Here is a 23,871-nt window from a genome sequence, read left to right as displayed (position 1 = left end):
AGAGTATTTACTGACCATACACTAGTGGTCTTGTCTGGTCAGCCAGGTTGTCTCATACTAGATTACCAGCGCTTAATGGACCAATAGTTGGGCCACAACCACAATATGTGAAATGTTATGGCAGCAAGATGATTTAGCTTCGAACCAACAGCTCTACCATGCACACACTAACAGCTCAAAGGCATACATTTTGTTACTGAAACAGCTGTGAAGTCCATTGAACAAATACTGGAAGTCTACTAAGAGTGTCATTTTTCTGTCATATCTAAAGAGGCCAAATTAAGCTAACTGAACTTCCTAGTTATGACATCATCATGTCAGTGAAAGATGACTAATATGTACAATGAAACGTGTCAATGAGCAAGGATTTGTGTTGCTCACGGATTAACAGAAGGTAACAATAGAGATGTTTTAAAGTATATGCCGATACATACGTTTATGCAAAGTAGACTGACTAAATCCCTCACTCTCCCTATCCACACCAGTGTTCACCTGGCACCACCCACTCTCCATCCACTGTATTGTCACTTCCATTCTTGCTCTTCATTAAAAGTAAAAACTACAACTTTGATCCAGTTGTCTGGCGAGAAATGCTGAGGAGGTTAACAGGTGAGAAGCAGAGAAAAGAGAAAGGACAAGGATTAGTGCATTGATAAAAAGAAGACTATAGTAAGTGATGGCAAAGGTGTCTTTTAGTTCTTTTACATAAGTAGCGATTAGGCGACTGACATCATGTTGAGGGACATGTTCAGACAGTAGAATGATTAGGATAATGTGGCAACATTCTGTTACCCGTCTAAACGTTGTAGGAGGGTTAGGGTAATGTGGTAAGTTTGTAGTAATGTTGTAGCTGTCTAGATGTAGTAGCAGGGTTAGGGTTATGTTGTGGTAAGATTGTACCTGTCTAGATGTTGTAGAAGGGTTAGGATAATGTTGTGGTAAGGTTGTACCTGTCTAGTCATAGTAGGAGGGTTAGGGTTACGTTGTGGTAAGGTTGTACCTGTCTAGGCACAGTAGGAGGGTTAGGGTAATGTTGTGGTAATATTGTGGTAAGGTTGCACCTGTGTAGGCGTAGTAGCAGGGTTAGGGTAATGTTGTGGTAATGTTGTGGTAAGGTTGTACCTGTCTAGTCATAGTAGGAGGGTTAGGGTAATGTTGTGGTAATATTGTGGTAAGGTTGTACCTGTCTAGGCGTAGTAGCAGGGTTAGGGTAATGTTGTGGTAATGTCGTGGTAAGGTTGTACCTGCCTAGGCGTAGTAGCAGGGTTAGGGTAATGTTGTGGTAATGTTGTGGTAAGGTTGTACCTGCCTAGGCGTAGTAGCAGGGTGACACCAGCAGGTCAGTGAGCACCAGTATCTGGTCATCTGTGAAGCGCTGACGGTGATTTTGCCAGTTGTCATGGTGAGTACGTCTGAAGTCTGACAGAGTTTTCTTCACCGTCAACTACGAAGCATAAGAGACCCAATGCTAGTTCCAGATAATAGGCTATTATGTGTGTGTGTGTGTTCCCAAGTGACTTGGGTGCAACAGTGTGTACCTCTATGGGCTGTGGGTCATTGAGGTGGTTGCTAAGGTCCATGAGGATCTGGGGCATCCAGACAGGGACGTCATACGGACACGACAGGATGCAGGCGCTGAGGCCAAGGACTCCCGCATGGCGGCGAACCAGGTCTGCACACACGCACCGTTTCAACCTCAAATCACATCGTGAATCACAAATACTACGAGTGTGTGTGCATGTGTGTGTGTGTGTGTGTGTGTGTGTGTGCGTGCGTGCGTGTGTGTGCGTGTGCACCTGTGGAAGACAGCTCTCTGCTCCTGGCCCTGGGGAGGGAGGTGTGACTGAGGGACTGGAGCTGGTTCTGCAGACTGGCGTCCAGGGGAAAGAACTGACACTGTAGGAAACCGCTCAGGGTGGTCCCGGCCATGTCTCTGACCTGGAGCACAACAGGAACAGAGACAGACAGGGAGACCGAGAGACACACAGAGAGAGAGAGAGATTGGGGATTAGAGAGGGGGAGAGAGAGAGAGGGAAAGAAAGAAAGAAAGGAGGCAAAAAGGAAGGGGAGGGATGGTGGAGCAAGAATGAGAGGAGAAGACAACGTTGAGAAGAGGAGAAGGGAGATCCCCTGATCATCTGACACAGTCAGTGCTGCGGTCATGCCTAGCCTATGGTGTCTTCCGCTGGGAGGGTGTGGTGTCCCCCTGGTTACCTCCAGCTGCTCGTCTTGCAGCAGCTGCAGCACCAGGGCCCGGATGCGGAGCACCTGCGTGGGCAGGGCCAGGATGGTGAACAGGTTGTAGAACACCATGATCTGCAAGTAGGACAGCACCGAGTGACGCGCGTGCCACGAGCGATGGGACGACATCTGCAGGGAGGGGAGGAAAGGGACGAAAGGGGAGAGAGACGGATGGGAAGGGATGGACAACGGGAAGGGGGAGGGGAGAGAGTGATAGAAGAGAGAGGGGAAGAAAGCAAGGTGTAAAACAGGGAGGAAAAGGGAGACTTGGAGGATCCTAATTCCACAAAGAGCTGAGGGCCTGTGATGCCTGCGATGTGAGCAAAACAAACAGGTGTGTGTAAGTGTGTGGTTGGGTGTCTGAGGAAGTGAGTTCTAGCCGGAGTGTGTGTGTGTGGTAGGGTATGGAGAGAGTTCTTACATTTTTATATTCTATATTTAAGGAATACATGCACTTTTTAAGATGATATTATGTTTACTGTATGCACCTGCCCACCAAAGTAAATTCCCTGTTTTTGTACACTTACTTGGCGATTCAACATTATTCTACTTCGGATTCTAAGTGAGTTTGAGCAGGAGTGTGAATGTTTGTGTGGTAGAATGTTTGGGTAAGTGAGCAGGTGAGTGCAAGACTTCTAGCAGGAGTATGTGTGTGTGTTTACCTCCTGCAGAGCAGCCAGGACTGTGGGGACATGGTCCGGGTAGAGCAGTCCCTGTGACATGAGAGAGAGACAGGTGCGAGCATCCTGCTTCATCTCATCATAGTTCTCATCCATCTCCACGGGGGCAATCTGGACCCAGACACAGGCGGAGAGGCCCGAGAAGACGTCGTTAAAAAATCATTCCGAGTCGGTGAACGGACAGTAATGGAATTTTAGGGGAAGAGTTCGAATGAATGGGTAATGACGCTGTCTTGGTTGAGTTGTCAGGGTCTTGGGAAAGTGCGTGCGTGCGTGTCCGCCTATGGGAGTGTCTGTGTGTGTCTGTGTCTATGCGTGTGAGTGTGTGTGTGTGTCAAAGTGTGTGTGTGTGTGTGTGTGTACCTTGAAGAGCAGGGGGAGGAGCTGCAGCTGCTGTTCCACAGGAGTAGTGAAGGTTCGTCCAGCGCTGGCCATCAACCACTTCAACACTGGCGGACACAAACCAGAGAGGGTTACCGTGGTTCCACAGGCCCCTCCCCTCTCCCCGGCCCTGCAGGGACGCTGCGGAGGCCCACCTGTCTTGAGGAGCTTGATGGCCTGGGTCTTCTCGTCAGGCTCCTGGAGGCTCTCCTCGCGGACGTGGTTGTGGATCTCCTGCTCCGAGGTCAAGGGCTTGAGTCGGGCCAGGACCCTGCTGGTGAACTCGGCCACGTGGGGGGAGCAGGTGGGGCGCGTGTGGGGCAGCGCCACGTCGATCATGAAAATGTACGTCAGCACGCTGGGGGGGAGGGAGAGAGAGCAGGGGAAGATGAGACAGCAGCAAAGAAAGCAAAGAACTACTGTCGGGACCCACTGCTATTACTTTAAGATTGTAGGCTGGAAGACAGCCCTGCCCTTGTGTGACTCACTGTTGCACTGGCAGTCATATGTTGATAAGTAAGGGTCAAGATGTGATCTGATTGGTTGAGCTACAGGTAATCGTTTGGAAAAGGGGATTATGAAGCGTTGTTCTGTGGATTCTTGATCTCCTGAGGGGCTTTTCCTACTCCTCCTTCGTCACCTCTTACCTTTATCTCTCTCTGATATACAACAATCATGGTATAGTAGGTCAGATTTAACTTTCACTTTGTAACATGTTTGCCTTGTCATTGATTTAATTTGTTTGAAATGTTATTAAAGTTCTATTTTATTATATTAGAATTAAACCTGTTGAATCAAATAACTACAATTCCATCATGTGTGGTTCATATTAACATTAATATACAAATATTAATTAATAAATTGTCCAGTTTACCCCTTTTCCATTAAATCAAGGGGCAAAGTCTTGGTTGTTTGGCCAATGTAAAAACTGCGACAAGCTAAAACAGTATGAAAGCTGGTGCTGAAACATCATAGAAAACGAAGAAAGAACTTATTAAAGAGTAAAGAAACCCGACCTTTGATGTGTCACATCTAGTGTGTGTTAGTACCTGCCGATGCGCTCCCTCACATTCTTGTAGACCTGTGTGAGTTTGGGCTCCAGGTAGGCCAGCAGTCTGTGGAGCAGCTCAGGAACCCTCCACTCCTGCTGGGCCAGGCCCCCCTGCAGCACGTACAGCAGGCTGGAGGAGAGGAAGACGAGGAGACACGATGAGAGATGAGAGATGAAACATGAGGAACGAAGGGTAATGAAATAGTCATGTGTGCCACATCTCACAGCTCAGCTCAGCCTACTTTTAGAAATGATGTCGAGGGGAGAAGAGGGGAAAGTATTTTAGGTGAACACACACACACACACACACACACACTGACACACACTGACCTGGCGTCCCTGAATGACCCCCCCTCCCCACTGAGGGGGCTCTCCATCAGCAGCTCAAACAGCCAGTGCAGCTTCCTGGGGTCCCGACCCGCCTGGAACACACACACACACACACACGCAGCCTCTTCAACTGGCTGTTGCACATGACTTTACAACGTGTGAATACTTGATGTGTGTAAACCCTATAAGTATATTCTAAGTGTATATACGTATATGTGTGTATATTCTATGTGTGTATATGTGTGTTTATGTGTGTATATTCTATGTATGTATATGTGTGTATATTCTATGTTTGTATACCTGGGGCCTGTTCCCTAAAGGCTGCTCAAAAAAGATGGGATTAAAGAACCCAAACCTGACTTGAATTAACCTAAAAAGTTAAAGCAGTTCCATAAAGGCCAATTCTAGTTCACGCAATCCTACTAATTCAAGTCAGATTCCAGTGGATGCACCCTATTCTTAGTAAGCCTGAGAGGTAGAACATGGATCATAGCTTCCAGAAAGAACGTTCTCTTTATGACATGTACTATGACAGCTCATCCACCACTTCATCAAAATAAAATGACATGCCGTGATTGACATGAATGATAGGCTACGTATGTCAAGGCCATAAAAAATAAAAAAAATAAAAGAAAAAAAAACACACATCCTCTAAACATCTAAATTGACGTTTTTTACATTGTTATTCTTTTTTTTTTTTTTTTTACTAATAATCAATATAGTAACCATCATCCTAACCTTTTAACATGGTTTTAGTTTCGGAAAAATAGAGAATAGATGTAGGCTATGGATTTAGGTTCAATTGTAGGCTACTGTTAACTATTATGTAGCTATGATGATTATACCTGGATAATTTGAAATGAGATATGTAGCATCGCCTAAAACATTTGATTTCACAAACTACCATATAGTCATATGTTTAACATAGGCTATGTAGGTTTTTATCATTCTGAAATCATTGTTCATCATTGTTTAATGCATAACATTTTATTTAAGTTGATTTCCTATAAATGTACATATTGAACTGATAGTGGTAAAAAAAAAGGCATCACGCCAGATTCATTCCGTTGGTGAATCTTTGTTTTCCCATTGGGTCAGTGTTAAGCAACAACACAGGCCAAGCCTGACAGTTAGCTTGCCCCGGACAAGGTTAGTTTCGCAGCATAACTTGCCATAGTAACTGAGTTTGAACTCAATTGAATTGGCTTTATGGAACTGAATGAACTGGAAATGAGTCAGACGAACTGACATAAGAAAATGTGCTTTATGGAACAGGGCCCCTATATGTGATGTATTTACGTACACATGCTGTCGCGATGCAGGTGCCCCAGTCTGTGTACGTTTCCACTGTGATGTTGGACAATGCTGTCCGGATGAGAGGCCCCAAAAGCTTCCACATGCTCGCCACCTACACACACACACACCCACACACACACAAACAAGCATGGTTTATCAGACCGCAACAGTGGCGGCTACAATGCTCAATGAGTGGTGTGCGTGCGCGCGTGTGTGTGTGTGTGCGTTAGTGTGTGTGTGCGTGTGTGTATACCTTGCTGTAGCTCCAGTGTTTACTGCCCCTGATGAGGCCAGCTGCGACCTCACACACACACCTCTGGGAGCTCTCGTGAGAGTCCCCAGCCAATTGCTCCAGGTGGGGCCACAGCAATGGCAAGAGCGCATCGCCATAGTTGCGGAACAGCCCCTGTCAGGTACACATAGAAACATACGTGGTTGGACAGCACACAAAGATGGCGCGTGTGTGTGTGTGAGCGTGTGTGTGTGTGTCTGAGACACCGTGTACCTTAAACAGGCAGAATCGACGAGGACTGAAACTGTCCTTGCCTTTGCGATCCTCCAGACACAGAAACTCAATCAGCTGGCCAACGAACTCTGGGTCGATGAAATGTTCATAGATGATCTTCTCACCCTAAGAACACGCGCACATACAGTTCACATGTACAGGAATGTAGAGACTACAATAGTAACCCACAGTTACCATAGTAGTGTGTGTGTGTGTACGTGTGTGTGTACCTCACACATGTCCTCATATTCCAGGGCTTCTTTTGGCTGCTCTCCATACGGTGCATAGATGACGATCTCTCTGTTCGCATGACCAGGGTCCACAGGAGAGATGGATGGACACATGGATGAATGGACAATCATCAGTCGGTCAGCCAGTCAGTTAATCAATCAGTCAATCAGTCAGTCAGTTAGTCAATCAGTCATCCAGTCAGTCAGCCAGTCAGTTAGTCAATCAGTCAGTCACATTTACATTTAGTCATTTAGCAGACGCTCTTATCCAGAGCAACTTACAGTAAGTACAGGGACATTCTCCCTGAGGCAAGTAGGGTGAAGTGCCTTGCCCAAGGACCCAACGTCATTTGGCACGGCCGGGAATCGAACCAACAACCTTCTGATTAATAGCCTGACTCCCTAACCGCTCAGCCATCTGACCCCAGTCAGCTTGCCAATCAGCCAGTCTTACCTAGGCCATGTGTAATAGCCCCAGTGAGTCTTCTCCACAAAGTTCAGAGAGTTCCACTGTTCCTGGCTGAGTGGGAGCCTGTTGCTGTCGTACTGTAGCCAGCGGTTTGAATCCCTGTCTCCCACACACAGATGCTCCGAGTCGACTATACCACCTAGACACACACACACAATTGTCACAGTATAAGTTAGACTCAATGACGGCAGCGTGTGTCTGTTCACTTGGTTGAGCTGTGGGTTTACTCACTGACGTCCCGGGGCTTCAGAGACACTTTCTTGCGTGGTCTCTTCAGCTGTTTTAAGATGGCAGCTACAGTGCATATGGCCACCTAGGGGATAGGAGGAGAAACTGACGCTTTGGAAACAAGTCCTTCATGTTGCTCCCAGTCTGCTACCCAGACAGACCACAAAACGTAGACACACACATACACACGCACACACACAGGGACAGACACCTTGCGTATGCTGAGTGAGTCGTGCGTGAGGCCTTGTGTGAAGTACAGGATAGCATCTGGAGGGAGGGGGTGGTCGTCTCTCAGCTGAAGAGAGAGCAGGTCTGTAGCCATGTGCTCAAACTTCCACGGCCTAAACACACACACACACGCACACACATTCTTTGATAGAACACACGTAAAACATCCATGTACAAGACAACATCATTTCTATACCCCATCCACGAACCTTGAAGGCAGCCATGTCATAGATGCAAATTGCCACTTTATGACCATTTCATGAAGTTATTTAGGTCATGGGCTAAGGAAGGGTTGTTTCTGTAACTCCATTTCTCTTCACTTACATGTCCTTGTGGAGGAAAGGGGCTGGAATCTCCAAAATTCCCAAACAGTACACCTACACACACACACATGTTCACAAAAATACACTCACAGGTCTTTGTCTTCAAGGCAGTCCAAGAGGTCGTTGACAAGCTTCTCATACTTCCTACAGAAGACAGGATGTGCGTGTGAGTGTGTGTGAGTGTGTGTGAGTGTGTGTGAGTGTGTGAGGAGGTGAGTGTATGTGCATACTAACCTGACGGCCACTAGGTTTCTGATTCGCTGACGCTGAAGCCCCTCCTTCAGCTCCTGTTTGGTCGGTGCCTCCAAGCTGGGGGCGGGGATTTGAGATGCAAAGATCTCATTGGCTGTTTCTACGCAGCTGTCAGACACCTGGAAGAGACAGTGACCACAGAGGGGAGCAAATCAGACACTAACAGTATGTGTATGGTGTGTGTGTGTGTGTGTGTGTATGTATGTGTTTAGATGTGTGTACAGTATGTGTATGGTGTATGATGTGTACATGGTGTGTGTTTATGGTGTGTGGGTGTGTTTGGTGTGTGCGTGTGTAACACACCGTAAAGTGAAGGCCTATCGTCTCGTGCTGCCGGTGGATCTTGTCTGTGATGTCATCGAGGAGCCGTCCAATGGAGGGCTTCTCCAGGGTCATGGAAGGGGAGAGACCACAGCGCACCAGAGCCGGCCACACCTCCCCGACACAGTCCCAGTCTCTCCCACTGGCCAGACACACCCCCCCGTACACCCCCAGCAGACAGTACAGCGCGCCCTGGAGAAGCACAGCGTCACTCCTGGACACTCTCATGTGTGTGTCTGTGTGTGGTGTGAGTGTGTCTGTGTGTGTATGTGCATTGTGTATGTGTGTGTGTGTATGTGCATTGTGAATGTGTGTGAGTGTATGTGCATTGTGTATGTGTGTGTGTGTATGTGCATTTGTATGTCAGTGGCGGCTGCTGGTCTTTCAAAGAGGGGAAGCTCATTTTCGGCCTACATCCTAAAAATGTTCCATTTATTTGGCTAGTTCACTGGCTAGTTCACTGGCTAGTTCACCCCTACACGACTAGCCTAACCTACTGAATGAATTAATGAAGGAACAAACAATCTAACAAAACAATATTAATCTCGAAGGAGGAAATGTGGAAATTAGGTTAAACTGAAACAAGGAACTGTTCAAAGCAGCCCCATTGAAGTCCATGGAAGCTGAGCTTCAACAGGGAAATGCACTGTGGCCCAACGTATGAGAAGGAAATCAGTCAGTCGACCTGCTAATATATGTATCTTCGATATAAACGTGTTCTAACGCATTTAAAATGTTAACACGATAGTAAATATTTGACCGTGATTTTTTTGAAATGTTAGGCGAAGCTGAGCTTCCCTTGCAGTCTTCAAGAAATGGCCACTGGTGTATGTGCGTGTTTTGTACCTTGAACTGCTGCTGTGTCGCTGAGGTGTGTTGTGGAGAGAGCAGTTTGAGAATTCGGGGAGCCACATCTCTGTAGGAGAGAGTGAAGGTTCCCAACGCAGCCATAAGCACAGCCTGGGCCCTGCTACGCACCTACACCCACAAACACGCAAGGACGCACACACACACAGGCTGGGTGAATATACTGAGGTAGCGACGTAAGGATTTGTATGTGCGTGTGTGTATGTGTGTGTGGCTACCTGACTATAGGTGCTCGTAGACAGGAGCAGAAGATCGCTGATCAGCTCCTGGTGGACCATCTTGTATTCACAGCCCTCGCAAACCAGCTTCCTCATCTGAACACAGCCGCTAGTTACACACAACATACTGCAGAACAACCCCACTACACAGCCATCACTTGACCATTAGAGATGACCATTAGCCAACTGACCTCGTGCTGCAACAACACTCTGTCGATGAGCAGAGCGCGAATGTGCTGCTTCCTCCCATGGAGCTACAGAGAAACACACATTAGCTGAGCTGTGCCGCATGTAGGTGTGTTTCTGGTGTGTGTGTTTCTGTTGTGCGTGTGTTTCTGGTTTGTGTGTGTGTGTGTGTTTCTGGTGTGTGTGAGTGTGTGTTTCTGGTGTGTGTGTGTGTTTCTGGTGTCTGTGTGTGTGTTTCTGATGTGTGTGTGTGTGTGTTTCTGGTGTGTGTGTGTGTGTTTCTGGTGTGTATGTGTGTGTTTCTGGTGTGTGTGTGTTTCTGGTGTGTGTGTGTGTTTCTGGTGTGTGTGTTTCTGGTGTGTGTGGGTGTGTTTCTGGTGTGTGTGTGTTTCTGGTGTGTGTGTTTCTGGTGTGTGTGTGTGTTTCTGGTGTGTGTGTATTTCTGATGTGTGTGTGTGTGTGTGTTTCTGGTGTGTGTGTGTTTCTGGTGTGTTCGTTTCTGGTGTGTCTGTGTGTGTTTCTGGTGTGTGTGTGTTTGTTTCTAGTGTGTGTGTGTTTCTGGCGTGTGTGTCGACACGTTGCCTCACCCGGTCTTCCATGGACTTCTTGACGAGTGTATAGCTCTTCCAGCGGGAGTCAAACTCCTTCTTGTGCGTTCCCCGGAAAAACAGGAGGTCGCTGATGATCTGCACACACACACATACACACGCACACACACTGTATAGACCAGGACATGGAGATGGGGGCTCTTTAGTATTTGGAGCAGCCCCACTTACGAAACACACATCTCGAAACACAGTAACTCATGACAAGGTGTGCACCTTTATAATGGCAAACAGGGACTTGGTGTCATCCTCTGAATTTTCCAGAATATGATCTAAGGGGTAGAGAAAAGGGGGGGGGGCAATCAAGGTGAGATAGGAAGTCAAAACCGAGCCCATGACGGTCTCTCCGGGAGTGTGAAGTGATGCTGCACAGGGCTGGGCCAGGCGGCCCACATACTGCCTGTCACTTACGCAGCAGTAATCTCATGGTGGTGCACATGGTCTCTCTGTACCTCTCCCTGGAGGCATCTGGAGAACAGGGAACAATCACACACAGCCAACTCAGCATGGACACAGCACGAGGAGAGCTGCGACACCAAGGCAGCTCTACTGTGTGTGTGTCTCTGTGTGTGTGTGTGTGTGCGTGTCTCTGTGTGTGTGCATGTCTCTGTGTGTGTGTGTGTCTCTGTGTGTGTGTGTGTGTGTCTCTGTGTGTGTGGGCGTGTGTGTGTGTGTGTCTCTGTGTGTGTGTGTGTCTCTGTGTGTGTGGGCGTGTGTGTGTCTCTGTATGTGCGTGTGTCTGTGTGTGTGTGTGTCTCTGTGTGTGTGTGTGTCTCTGTGTGTGCGTGTCTCTGTGTGTGTGTGTGTCTCTGTGTGTGTGGGCGTGTGTGTGTGTGTTTTCACCATAGTCCACTCCAATGTGCAGCTTTATTTCCTCCAGGCTCACCATGGTGGGAACTCTGAAAAAAAATAAGTGACCATCATATAATACATGTTGACATCAAGAAAGGCTCAAGACACACTTGTTACAAGAGTACAACGGTACTTAGGAATGTGTGTCTGGACCTGATGTTAGTTTCCTCCAGGATCACAATGACTCTTATTGAGAGACTTGTTGCTCTTATTGGTTAGTTGTAACTGACTTGTAAACTATTGTACCCTTACACTTTTTTGAGGTTCATGTTGTTTAATTGTAACTTGTTTAACTACATGATCTTATGGTTTTTCCCTTTGGGACTTATTTAGTTTTCACAATGTTGATTCATGCTTTGGCTACCCGCAATGTTTGGGGCTATGTCGTTATGATCAGTGACCTATGCACTTTTGTAAAGCTCTCTTTTGGAAGTCGCTTTGGTTAAAAGCGTCTGCTAAATGCATAAATGTAAATTTTGAGGTGTGTGTGTGTGTCTGTGTGTGTCTGTCTGTGTGTGTGTGTGTGTGTGTGTGTGTCGGTGTGTCTGTCTGTGTGTCTGTGTGTGTGTGTGTGTGTCTCACAGATCAGGGACAGCTGGTCCATCCAGAGGGGGCAGCATGCTTCCAGTTCCCAGCAGGCAATGCTGCACAATTGCCAAACTCTGCAACAGCTCCTCCCTGTGGTCAAAAGATGCAACCAAGCGTGCGTTGGAACACATTTTCAGAAGACATTGAGAACTGAGATCATCTGAAGCAGAGCTGACCTGCTCATCGGTTGCTGGCCAGAGACATGATCTCTGATTCGCTGGAGCTCAGGCTGTAGAAGGCGGGACAAGAGCTGAAAGACAAAGTCCTCCTCCTCTTTACTGGGCACGTGCCAACACACCCCCAGTGCAGCTACATCCCCAGCCCTGCCCCAGTCCTGCACAGGGAGAGAGAGAGAGAGAGAGAGAGAGAGAGAGAGAGAGAGAGAGAGAGAGAGAGAGAGAGAGAGAGAGAGAGAGAGAGAGAGAGAGACAATGCTACAGTTTGGACTGATAAACAAAGGATTAGTTTAGCTAAGTGAAATGGTTGAATGTGTCTGTACGTCCTGCATGTGTATTGAATGTGTGTGTGTGTGTGTGTGTGTACCCATATGGGCAGGTGTGTGTCAAAGCCCCCAGGTGTGCTGCGGTATTCGGTGGGGTACGTGAGCGACAGAGAGCGGAGTGTGTGTTCCAGGAGACAGCAGGCCAGCATGTAGGCCTGCTTGCAGCGCAGACGCACACACACACACAGGATCTGCTCCAGGTCCTCCCTGTACAGCAACAGCTGGTCCCCGTCCACACGAGTCACCTGCAACACACACACAGACACACACACACACAGACGCACACACACACAGACATACACGCACACACATACACACACAGACACATACACGCACACACACACACACACACACATACACACAGACACACACACACACACACACATTGATGAACCATTCTGTAAAGCTTTCCATGACACATGTCTTGGGAATTGTGGGATTAAGTCTCCAATCACAAAAATAGTTTGTTCAGTCATTTACTTAGTAGTGTGTTGGTGTGTATGTGAGTGTGCGTGGGGGGGGGGGTATGTGTGTGTAAGTTTGTGAATGTGTGTGTTTATGTGTGCATGTATGTGTGTGCGTAAATGTGTATGTGTGTACGTGTACGTGTGTGTGTGTGTGTATGTGTGTGTGTGTGTGTGTGTGTATGTGTGCTGTCAGGCAGAACTGGTATGTTTGTCTGACCTCTGAGAGCAGCTGCAGATTCCACAGCAGCTCCTTATCCATTTCCTCCTCGTTTAACAGCTCTTCATCTGTCAACACACACGCACATATAAATGCACATTGATAAACACGCATACATAAATACAGGTTGATACAAACACACGTGCAAACATGCACACAAATACACACTAAGACATGAACACGCTTCAAACTACCATACACTAACATATACTAAGTATTAGCAACTAACAAATACACAATGGACAACACACAAGTATCTGTAGTAGACAGCGTGATACACAAACACACACGGTACTGACTGGCAGTGATGTGCAGGATGATGCTGCAGCAGTGAGGGACAAACAGTCTGAGAGACTCTGTTGGATGACACTGCAAATACACACACACACACACACACACAACACACACATTCAAACACACCCACCACACACACACGCACAAACACACGCCACACAGACACACACTCATGTAAGCATACACATATGACGCATGCATGCACAACCATAGACGGTCAGACGGTTGTTAACGGCCGATATGACTGTAATGTGCAGGAGGAAGGATGGAAGAAGAACTAGCAAAGTCACGGCACCTTGGCTGCTGCTCGACACATGTCCGCCACCATCCGGCCAGACACACACGTCTCAAAGATGTTCGTTGTGGCAAAATTGTACACCTTCTCCAAAGCCACCTAAAGCATCCAGTCAGAACCAGAACCAAGGACAGGAATAGCAGCTCAGTAGATTGAAATGTCACTTCAACCTCACAAACTGTTGACATCTACTGATTCTTCTCAGGTCATGTGACAGGATTCTGGATAGACATTCTGGAATGTGCATGTGTGTGTGGACGGGGTTCTTCTAGTGTGTGTGTGTGTGTTTGTGTGTGTGTGTGTTTGTGTGTGTGTGTGATAGTGTGTGTGTGTGTGATAGTGCGTGTGCACGTGTCATAGTGTGTATGGGTTTGTGTGTGTGTTCCAGAGTAGTGTGTGTGTGTTCCAGAATGTGTGTATGTGTTCCAGTGGGTGGGTGTGTGTTCCAGTGTGTGTGTGTGTGTGTGTGTGAGTGTGGTCCAAAGTGTGTGTGTGTGTGTTCCAGTGTTTGTGTGTGTCTTCCCAAGTGTGTGTGTGTGTGTTCCAGAGTGTGTGTGTACCCTGTAGATGGGGCGGGAGCACTGTGTGAGGATGGTGCTGATGGTGGAGGACAGACCCAGCTCCACCAGGCTCTCCAGCTGGGTCTGTGTGTCTGTCTCTGTCTCCCCACGCGTCTGCTCCAGGCTGCTGCTGTCTATCAGGGCAAAACACCTACACACACACCCACAGACATACAGGCATACATACACACACACACATAAACACACACACATTTTCAAACACACTTTGTTGCTGTTCTGCTCATTTACAAACAAGTAAACAATTTGAGATCATAGAATCATTAGAAATGACATTACGTAACTGAATTGAAATGTTGTCCATAAACGTTGAATGACCATCTCCCCTCTATGACTAGCAGAAGCTCACTGAGTATGCCTGTCTACTGAGACTGTACCTGTCCATGAACTGGAGAACAAAGTCTTCAAACTCAGCAGAGGCAAAACACAGCTCTCTCTCAATCTGAAACCAGAGGAGACAAAGCTCGAGTCAATGACTGTGTTTATGTGTGTCTGTGCGCTTGTCTGTTCAGTTGTGTGTCAGTCAGGGTGTGTGTGTGTCTGAATGAGGGTGTGTGAGTGTGTGTGTCAGGTCGGACAAGGACAATGTGGACGTTTTCTTTTTTAGGGGGTTTAGGGTTCGTAAACTCTTCACCCCTCACTAAAAGATATGTTTTCTTGTGATAAACAATGATGAGACAGGCCACCGAACGCTATGCAGCTACTGGTGTTACGTTACGTTAGCTAATGTCAGCTCCCAACCTTTTGATTACGAGAGTTACACATATGTCACATATATCAGATATGTGTGTCATATCTCAGTGATGGTGTGTGTGTGTAAGGGTGTGTGTGTGTGTGTGTGTGTTTACCTCTGTGAGGTCAGTGTGCTGAGAGGGAGCAGATGAGCAGTCGACAAAAGGCACCAAAGTGGTGAAGGTGGCGATAAACTGGAATGTTATCTAGAGAGAGAGAGAAGGAGGGAGACACTATGAATCACACCAGGCAGAGACTGCTGGAGGAGTACTTTGCTCGCCCCTGGTGTAACACCTACCATGCACTTGCTGAAGTCGTTTGGATCGACCCCGGGCAACGCTCCCATGAGCAGCGGGAGAACGTGTGTGCGGCCTTCTGGGTAATGGTTGCCGGTGGAGATGAGGCTGCGAGCCATCCCAATCATACAGCTGAGGGTCGCCGTGAGCGTGTGAGGTTCTGTAAGAGTCTGCATAGCAGCATACGTTCTAGACCCAGCAGGGACGCCCCAAACACACACACACACACAAACACACACACAAACACACGCACACACATGCACACACACACACATACACACACGTATACACATACACACACACACATAGACACACATATATACATACACACACATAGATACACATATATACATTCACACACACACATATACACATTCACATTCACACATACACACACATACACATACACACAATGGACCACAAAGATATATATTAGAAAACATACATGTACATTAGACCGCACAGATGTACATTACATTCGTTTTGCGGTATAGAAATAACTCACTGTAGGGTTAGAAAGCCTAACCCCTTAAGCAGCATGCAATGATTATTTACATGACAAGTTTACATTTATGCAAGTTTAGTTATCAATTAGGGTATATTGTAACCGTTTGTAACTGTTGATTGTAAATTCAAGTAGAAATGTCTATGAATAGCATCGTCATTAGCATACACCCCCCCACAAACACACACACAACACACGCACACACAACACCCAAACACAACACACACACATAACTCACTTCTCCAGTACGGGAGGTATGGTGAGCTGAGGGGTGAGGAGAGCCAGGTTCTGCAGTGCGTAAGCAGCGTCCATACTGCCTGTCTTACTGCCAGCCACCAGCAGGGGGGCACATGCAACACACCCAGCAGCCCTTCATTAGCTCACTGCAGTTCTCTAGATATAGATTGTTCTATTTGATCCTATCTGTATTGAGCGGATGTCTCTACGCCAGCAGCAGTACCTGAACATGGCCAGCAGGGCGGCTCCACTGAGACTGAGGGAGAAGTGGTGCAGGTCAGCGTCGCTCAGCTTGTGCTGATCTGGGACAGGCGTGATCCAGGACGGCTGGGCATGGCGCTCACGGTGGACACGACGCACCACGCTGGCCGGCAGCCGCTGGAGGAGCCTCATCAGATGGGACTACACACACGCGCACGCACGCACACACGCACACACGCACACACACACGCACGCACACACACACACACGCACGCACGCACACACACACTGGCATCAACATATGCCCTCTGTCGGGTCATTGTGTTTTGAATCAGAATCAGAATCAGAAAGGGATTTATTCGCCATGAAAGTTTGCACAGACAAGGAATTTGCTTTGGCAGGAGGGTGCATACAATAAACATATAAGAATCTTAAATTTAAATATATGGTCTAACTATACTAAGGATACATAAACTAGCAATACTAAGTGGAATACAAATAATATAAAATATACAATAAAATAAAATATAAGTTGCCATAAAATTAATTATAAGTTGCCAATTTACAACAGAAAATACATTACAGTGTGGCAGGGGTGTGTGTGTTTGTGAATGTGTGTGTGTGTGTGTGTGTGAAACAGGAGGGCCCGGCAGTGGTGTGTGAATGTGTGTGTGTGTGTGTGTGAGGTCAGACCTGCCAGCGTCCATGATTGGAGGGGTGGTAATAGGAAGCAATGCTGTTTAACAGACAGGTCAGCTGTTTCTGCGCAGGGTTCCCTGGCCCACCCTACAGGGACACAGGTCAGGGGTCACACACTCATTATCATCACTATCATCATCATCATCATCAGTACTGGGACAATTGTCATCAGTATCATCATCATCCTCGACATCCTATTTCTCATCATCCTACTCATCATCATCCTCATCCTCCTCCTCCCCCTCATCCGTTTCATCCTCATCATCATCCTCCTCTTCAACCCTTCCCTCATTATCATCCTTTTCATCAATCCTCCTCCTCCTCCTCCCCCTCCCCCTCCCCCTCCCCCTCCCCCTCCCCCTCCCCCTCCTCCTCCTCCTCCTCCTCCTCCTCCTCCTCCTCCTCCTCCCCCTCCCCCTCCCCCTCCTCCTCCTCCTCCTCCACCAGTGATTGTCCCCCAGGGTGCAGAGCAGTACCAGCAGGGCAGTGATCCACACCACCAGGTAACCCATGTCGTAGGAGTTGGTGAGGTATCGAGGAGCCACCATCTGACTGACCCCGACAGGCAGGTTCAGACTGCGCAGGATCCTGGTGAAGATCTAATGCACACACACACACACACACACACACACCACAGGTTACAAATGGAATGAAAAACCGACCCATCAAAATACACACATGCTCACGTACACGACCCAGACACGTGAAAAATGGAATAAAAAAACTATCCATCAAAATACAGACACACACATACATTCACACACGCACACACACAAACACACGTATACACACACATACACACACGTACACACAAACACATATACACACACAACCCAGACAGTTTAAAAGCGGAATGAAAAACCAACCCTTTAAAATACAGATACACACACACACACAGACAGACGTGTTACTCACAGTGGGGATGTAAGGGGTCCAGTCCACATAGCCAATGTTGTCATTGGCCAAACGCGCAAACAGGTTTACAAGACACTGGAGACACAAATCAACTGTTGAGTGTGTGTGGGGGAACATTCTTTTGTTTGTGTGTGTGTGCGTTATTTCAGAGTGTGCGTGCGTGTGTGTGTGTGTGTGTGTGTGTGTGTGTGTGTGTGTGTGTGTGTGCGTGTGTGTTGAACTCACCCCTTCCCAGTTGGGCTGACTTTGGACTGATACCCACAGACTCATCAACTCATCAAACCACAACCTTAAAGAGCACACACACACAATCAGATACACACATTTTTGCACACTATGTGCTCTCACTGACACTCCCTCATGGATTTAGAAATAAGACAAATAGTCTTGGAAAATTCAGGTAAGCCTTATGACTAACTATGTTGGAATTGAAAACTGCATGGAATGTTCCTTCCATCTCCTGAGCTCCTCACCTCCAATAATGTGTCTAAATCTAGAACAGGACCCAACACTCAGTAATGTGTCTAAATCTAGAACAGGCCTCAACACTCAGTAATGTGTCTAAATCTAGAACAGGCCTCAACACTCAGTAATGTGTCTAAATCTAGAACAGGCCTCAACACTCAGTAATGTGTCTAAATCTAAAACAGGCCCCAACACTCAGTAATAGTGTTTCCCACACATAGACTAAATTTGTGGCGGTGCACCACAGAATCAACACCGGCCGCCACACATTGCGTTTCATAAAAAAAAATTTTTATCGCTATTTAGGTTAAAACACGCAGCGTATTCGTTCAGCTGCATTTCCTTTCCCCTGCTCTCCCTCCGTCTCTCTGTTACTGATGCGTCTTTCCCACATATGCACACAGTCACAACATCAGCACACGTTAGCAACAATGCATACAGTACATATGCCGTTCTAGTAAGACCGACAGCTATATCAGCGAGCCTTCAGCATTAGTGCCGTAGCTAAAAGTCGAGGAAAGTTGCGGCTACTTTTCGCTAGGTACCTTACTCACATTTACATTTAGTCATTTAGCAGATGCTCTTATCCAGAGCGACTTACAGTACTCGAAGTTTCCCCTTCGTTCTTTTGGTGAGAAGTCTCAAGAGCTAGCTACTTACTCGGCGTCATGGAGCCGACCAGTTAAATAGTTGTTTAGCACTAGCGTTGCTACATGCATAATGCAGAAATGATATGTTAGTTGTTGTTCATTTGTGAAGGTGTGAATCATTTTGGATTAATATTTAATGTAACAAATTATTAACAAATTAACTGTGTAACAAATTATTAACGAAGGAATTATTACGACCCCCCCTCCCCGCCACAATTAGATTTCTAATCTGTGGGAAACACTGAATGTGTCTAAATCTAGAACAGGCCCCAACACTCAGTAATGTGTCTAGATCTGGAACAGGCCTCAACACTCAGGAATGTGTCTAGATCTGGAACAGGCCTCAACACTCAGTAATGTGTCTAAATCTAGAACAGGCCTCAACACTCAGTAATGTGTCTAAATCTAGAACAGGCCTCAACACTCAGGAATGTGTCTAAATCTAGAACAGGCCTCAACACTCAGTAATGTGTCTAAATCTAGAACAGGCCTCAACACTCAGGAATGTGTCTAAATCTAGAACAGGCCTCAACACTCAGGAATGTGTCTAAATCTAGAACAGGCCTCAACACTCAGTAATGTGTCTAAATCTAGAACAGGCCTCAACACTCAGAAATGTGGCAGAATATAGGAAAAACTTCAATAACACATTCTGGAGGACAGTTTGCAGCAAGCACAGAGAAAGAGGTGCACTGAAGAAAAGAACATACTCGTGAAGACGCTTCATTGAACAGACTAATTTCTGTCGTTGACACACACACACATACACGTACACACACACACACACATACACACACGTACACACGTACACACGTACACACACACACATACACGCACGCACACACACACGTACACACACACACAGACACGCACACCCACCTGAAGCCCTGTGCGTGCTCCTCGGGGGGCATGATGGTGGGAAGGAAGAGCTCCATGTAGCTGACGGCCTTCTGCATGATCACGTCAAACACACACAGCAGGGGGCGCCACTCATCCAGCATTTCCTGGGTGGAGGACGCAGGGAAATACCTGGTCCACACACACGCACACACACACACACACACACACACACAGACACACACACACACACGCACACACACACACAGACGCACACACACACACACAGACGCACACACGCACACACACACGCACACACACAGACGCACAGACGCACGCCCACACACGCGTACACAGACGCACGCCCACACACGCGTACACAGACGCACACACGCACACACACAGACGCACGCCCACACACGCGTACACAGACGCGTACACAGACGCGCACACAGACACACAGTGTGACATGACAGTAAATATATGGAGTATTATTTTAATGAAGTGTCTTGCAATCGCTGTGCCAAACTCACAATCTGCAACTCTTCACCATTGCTTTCAGCAGGTTCTCCAAAGAGCTGGGGAACAAACAGTTAGAAAGAAGGAGGGTCAGATGGAGAGATGATGGGGAGGGAGAGAATTGGAGAGTCCATTAGTCCACGTGTTAGTTCATGCATGAGGATGATGGGATGTGTGTGTGTGTGTGTGTGTATCACTGCGTACTTGGGGAACCAGATCAGGCCTAGGTGTTCCGTTTTAGAATGGAAGACCTTCTCACACAGCGCGTACAGTGGTCGCCATGGCAACTCCAGGTCATCCCGTGACAGCAGCTCCTTTTTCCTGTCGGCGGAGGAAGTGAGTCATCAGACCCCAGACTGTGAGACCTGTCAGGGCTGTGTGGGTGTGAGATGTGAGATGTGTATGTGTATGAGTGTGTGTTGTCAGGTCTGTGTGTGCGCGTGTGTGTGTGTGCAGGCATACTTGAGCAGGTTGATCAGAAGCCTGGCAAAGCTCTGCATCATATGAGGCTCCAGGTTGGGCAGAGTGACCAACTCATACAGCAGCTTAATGAACACAATATGGTCCTCTTTACTGAACCTGCGGCCATACAGCTTCAGAAACCTGCCAAGGAGAGACAGAGAGGGAGAGAGAGGGAGGCAGAGAGGCAGAGAGAGAGAGAGGGAGAGGGAGGGAGGCAGAGAGAGAAAGCAATAGAGACAGAAGGGGAGAAAGGGAGGGAGAGCGATAGAGAGATGGGGGAGAGCGAGAGGGAGAGAGAGAGAGAGAGAGAGAGAGAGAGAGAGAGAGAGAGAGAGAGAGAGAGATAGATAGAGAGATAGAGAGAGAGAGAGGGGGAGGGAGGGAGTGATAGAGAGAGGGGGGGAGAGAGATAGAGAAAGGGAGAGAGAGAGAAGAGAGAGCGATAAAGATAGACAGAGAGGGGGAGAGAGGGAGGGAGAGAGCAATAGAGAGAGAGGGCGGAAAGAGAGAGAGGCAGAGAGAGAGAGAGATACAGAGAGAGAGAGAGAGAGAGAGAGAGAGAGAGAGAGAGAGAGAGAGAGAGAGAGAGAGAGAGAGAGAGAGAGAGATGGGGGGAAAGAAGGAGGGAGGGGTAGAAAGAGAGGGGGAGAGAGAGGGGGAGAGAAAGGTGTTTAAACACCTTAAACATGAACTCACATTTAAGGCATTGTTTGTGTACTTGAGGAAAACTGGGCAGGATTTAAGTGATGGAAGGGAAACCAGGTACACACATGCACACACTAAAACAGTAGGCCTACAAAGGTCTTCTAATAGGGGAAATTAATACTGATCGCTTCCTGCTGAAGCACTAGCAGGTGACCCATTAACTGGCTAGACACAAACAACGTCACTTAAGGCATGGGGAGCTGGAAGCCAATGTGAAACCTTCATAAAACAATGGCTGAAATTAGCTTCTACGTGAACCTATAGGATATTCTAAAAAGAAATTTCAACATTTCCTAAAACATTTTTATCTTCTTGTTGGTCAACAATATGGGATTAAACAACTGGGCCAGGTCGCCGTGATATAAACAATTATTATGAGTACCGAGAATAGCTATTGTTTAGCGTGTAATTTCAATTCAAGTTAGATATATAATCCACATGTCATTATTTTATAGATTCTAATTAGACATTTAGTCTTAATGTATACAGCAGTCTACCAATGATGGAGGCTAGACTAGCATCCACGCAACTACTTACGCGAATAGTTTCCTTGTCCAGAAAGAGACACCGGGCCAGAGTTCTCTGACCATGACTGCCCGGGCCAGGTTCGCCTTTATCCCGGCCAGTAGCCGAGTAGCCTCCTGGTCCAGACGGTCTGCGTACGGTAGCAGGCCGTTGTAAACAATCTCTTTCTGAGGGATGAAGTCAGAGGGGTCGGCCTGGTCCGTCATCGTCGTTTGACAGATATTCCTAACGTTTTTGACGGAGTGACTCAAAGGGGCTTTTTTTGCTTCCCTCGAAGCTCCAAGTCTTACTCAGCATAATCCCTGTTCGAGATCCGGTAGGGTATCACCGTAGGCTACAGGACAAAAGCAAAAGTGTGTCACGCGCTAATTAAAATAAAGGCTAAGTACAAGCTCGTTTGCCCGTGACCTCCGCAAGCTGCATCCCTGCTGCTCTGTCACACCTAGGCCGTTTGTGTCCATATCGCGCTTTTCCACGGAACGCATGACGCAAACACAGATACGTCTGTAGTGATAGATGTCTGCAAGTGTTATAACGTCTTTTTCTATCCTACATCCTCTCAACTTCAAATCCCAGCTACCAGTGTGAGTGTATTAAGAGTTTAATCTGCAAAGATAGAGACACTAACAGGATAGCCAGCTAACAAGATTAATTCCCTTCCCCCTTCCTTGCAGAGCTACCTTAACACCTGAACACTACCACCATACACACTCACACAACAGTATCTATCTGAATGATTGGTATAATATGAGGCTTGATAAACAATGACATTGCTAGTCTTTCCCCTTCTGCCAAACCCACTCCACGTACATGTTTCCTCTGCCTTCCTTCATGTATCCCTTCCATGTCAATCCATTTAATATAAGTCTGTGGTAATTCAATGAGCTTTATTTGTATGCTGGGAAAGGAACAGATAATCAACTACGGGGAAGCTAAGTTGATAACACAACACTAGGTGACCCGTTTCACTGTGGCACAGAAGAGGGGTGGAGAGAATTTAGCTGGACTGTCTTAGTCCATGTCTCACTCTGCCTCAGTCCATGTCTCACTCTGCCTCTGTCCAAGTCTCACTCTGCCTTAGTCCATATCTCACTCTGCCTCAGTCCAAGTCTCACTCTGCCTCAGTCCATGTCTCACTCTACCTCAGTCCAAGTCTCACTCTGCCTCATGTTATGGAGTTAAAACCGTGAAAGTCGCTCCTCAGGTATGTAAAAGGCCACCCTCGTCAACAAAGAGCTAGCTTTTCTTTGGCGTAGCTGGTAGTGGTCACGCTTGGCAAGTTGTAGGTTGTGCGTTCGAGCCCAGTGAGTGGCGAACAAGCCTTGCCGTGACGGAGCATGGCTACAGCCGTTACATACCCGTCACACTCAGTCCATGTCTCACTCTACCTTAGTCCAAGTCTCACTCTGCCTCAGTACATGTCTCTGCCTCAGTACATGTCTCTGCCTCAGTCCATGTCTCTGCCTCAGTCCATGTCTCTGCCTCAGTACATGTCTCTGCCTCAGTCCATGTCTCTGCCTCAGTCCATGTCTCTGCCTCAGTACATGTCTCTGCCTCAGTCCATGTCTCTGCCTCAGTCCATGTCTCTGCCTTAGTCCATGTCTCTGCCTCAGTCCATGTCTCTGCCTCAGTCCATGTCTCTGCCTCAGTACATGTCTCTGCCTCAGTACATGTCTCTGCCTCAGACCATGTGTCTACCTCAGTACATGTCTAACTCTTTTCCCAAGATAGCCTGCTTTCGCTCCTGTCCATATCTACTTCAGACCTTCTCTTTTAGGAGACTGCAGACCTGTATGGACCCTTAATTCCTGTTTTTCCCTCTCTCTTGTCGCCACACATTTTCAAACCAATGTAATTGAGAGGGATTGCTTGAAATAGGAGTTCAAGCTCTGCTTTGATTTGTTGTTCATGGTGAAGTT

General features: G+C 47.3%; 1 protein-coding gene across 1 annotated transcript; it reads right to left on the bottom strand.

Annotated features, from left to right (window-relative positions):
- Positions 1-672: 672 nt before the first annotated feature.
- LOC124475808 (proteasome activator complex subunit 4B-like) lies at positions 673-22,158 on the bottom strand. Its single transcript, XM_047032642.1, has 47 exons — positions 21,965-22,158; positions 20,723-20,863; positions 20,465-20,581; positions 20,275-20,319; positions 19,784-19,933; positions 18,015-18,078; positions 17,790-17,864; positions 17,351-17,473; positions 16,869-16,961; positions 16,198-16,376; positions 15,976-16,062; positions 15,235-15,421; positions 15,053-15,142; positions 14,582-14,646; positions 14,187-14,337; positions 13,627-13,725; positions 13,337-13,406; positions 13,038-13,105; positions 12,395-12,598; positions 12,028-12,185; positions 11,846-11,941; positions 11,255-11,310; positions 10,823-10,879; positions 10,628-10,683; positions 10,394-10,492; positions 9,812-9,874; positions 9,621-9,716; positions 9,382-9,513; positions 8,518-8,727; positions 8,197-8,333; positions 8,053-8,106; positions 7,623-7,752; positions 7,415-7,496; positions 7,169-7,322; positions 6,715-6,784; positions 6,485-6,610; positions 6,233-6,385; positions 5,987-6,091; positions 4,684-4,775; positions 4,352-4,483; positions 3,458-3,660; positions 3,285-3,370; positions 2,904-3,032; positions 2,215-2,370; positions 1,797-1,938; positions 1,539-1,672; positions 673-1,444 (listed from the first exon to the last, which is right to left on the bottom strand). The coding sequence occupies exons 1-47, from the start codon at positions 22,156-22,158 to the stop codon at positions 1,310-1,312; spliced, it is 5,445 nt and encodes a 1,814-aa protein (XP_046888598.1). The 3' UTR covers positions 673-1,309.
- Between the last annotated feature and the right edge of the window lie 1,713 nt (positions 22,159-23,871).

The sequence above is a fragment of the Hypomesus transpacificus genome, chromosome 13 (genome assembly GCF_021917145.1).
Source record: "Hypomesus transpacificus isolate Combined female chromosome 13, fHypTra1, whole genome shotgun sequence".
Taxonomy (NCBI): domain Eukaryota; kingdom Metazoa; phylum Chordata; class Actinopteri; order Osmeriformes; family Osmeridae; genus Hypomesus; species Hypomesus transpacificus.
This window is presented reverse-complemented; position numbering and strand designations above follow the sequence as displayed.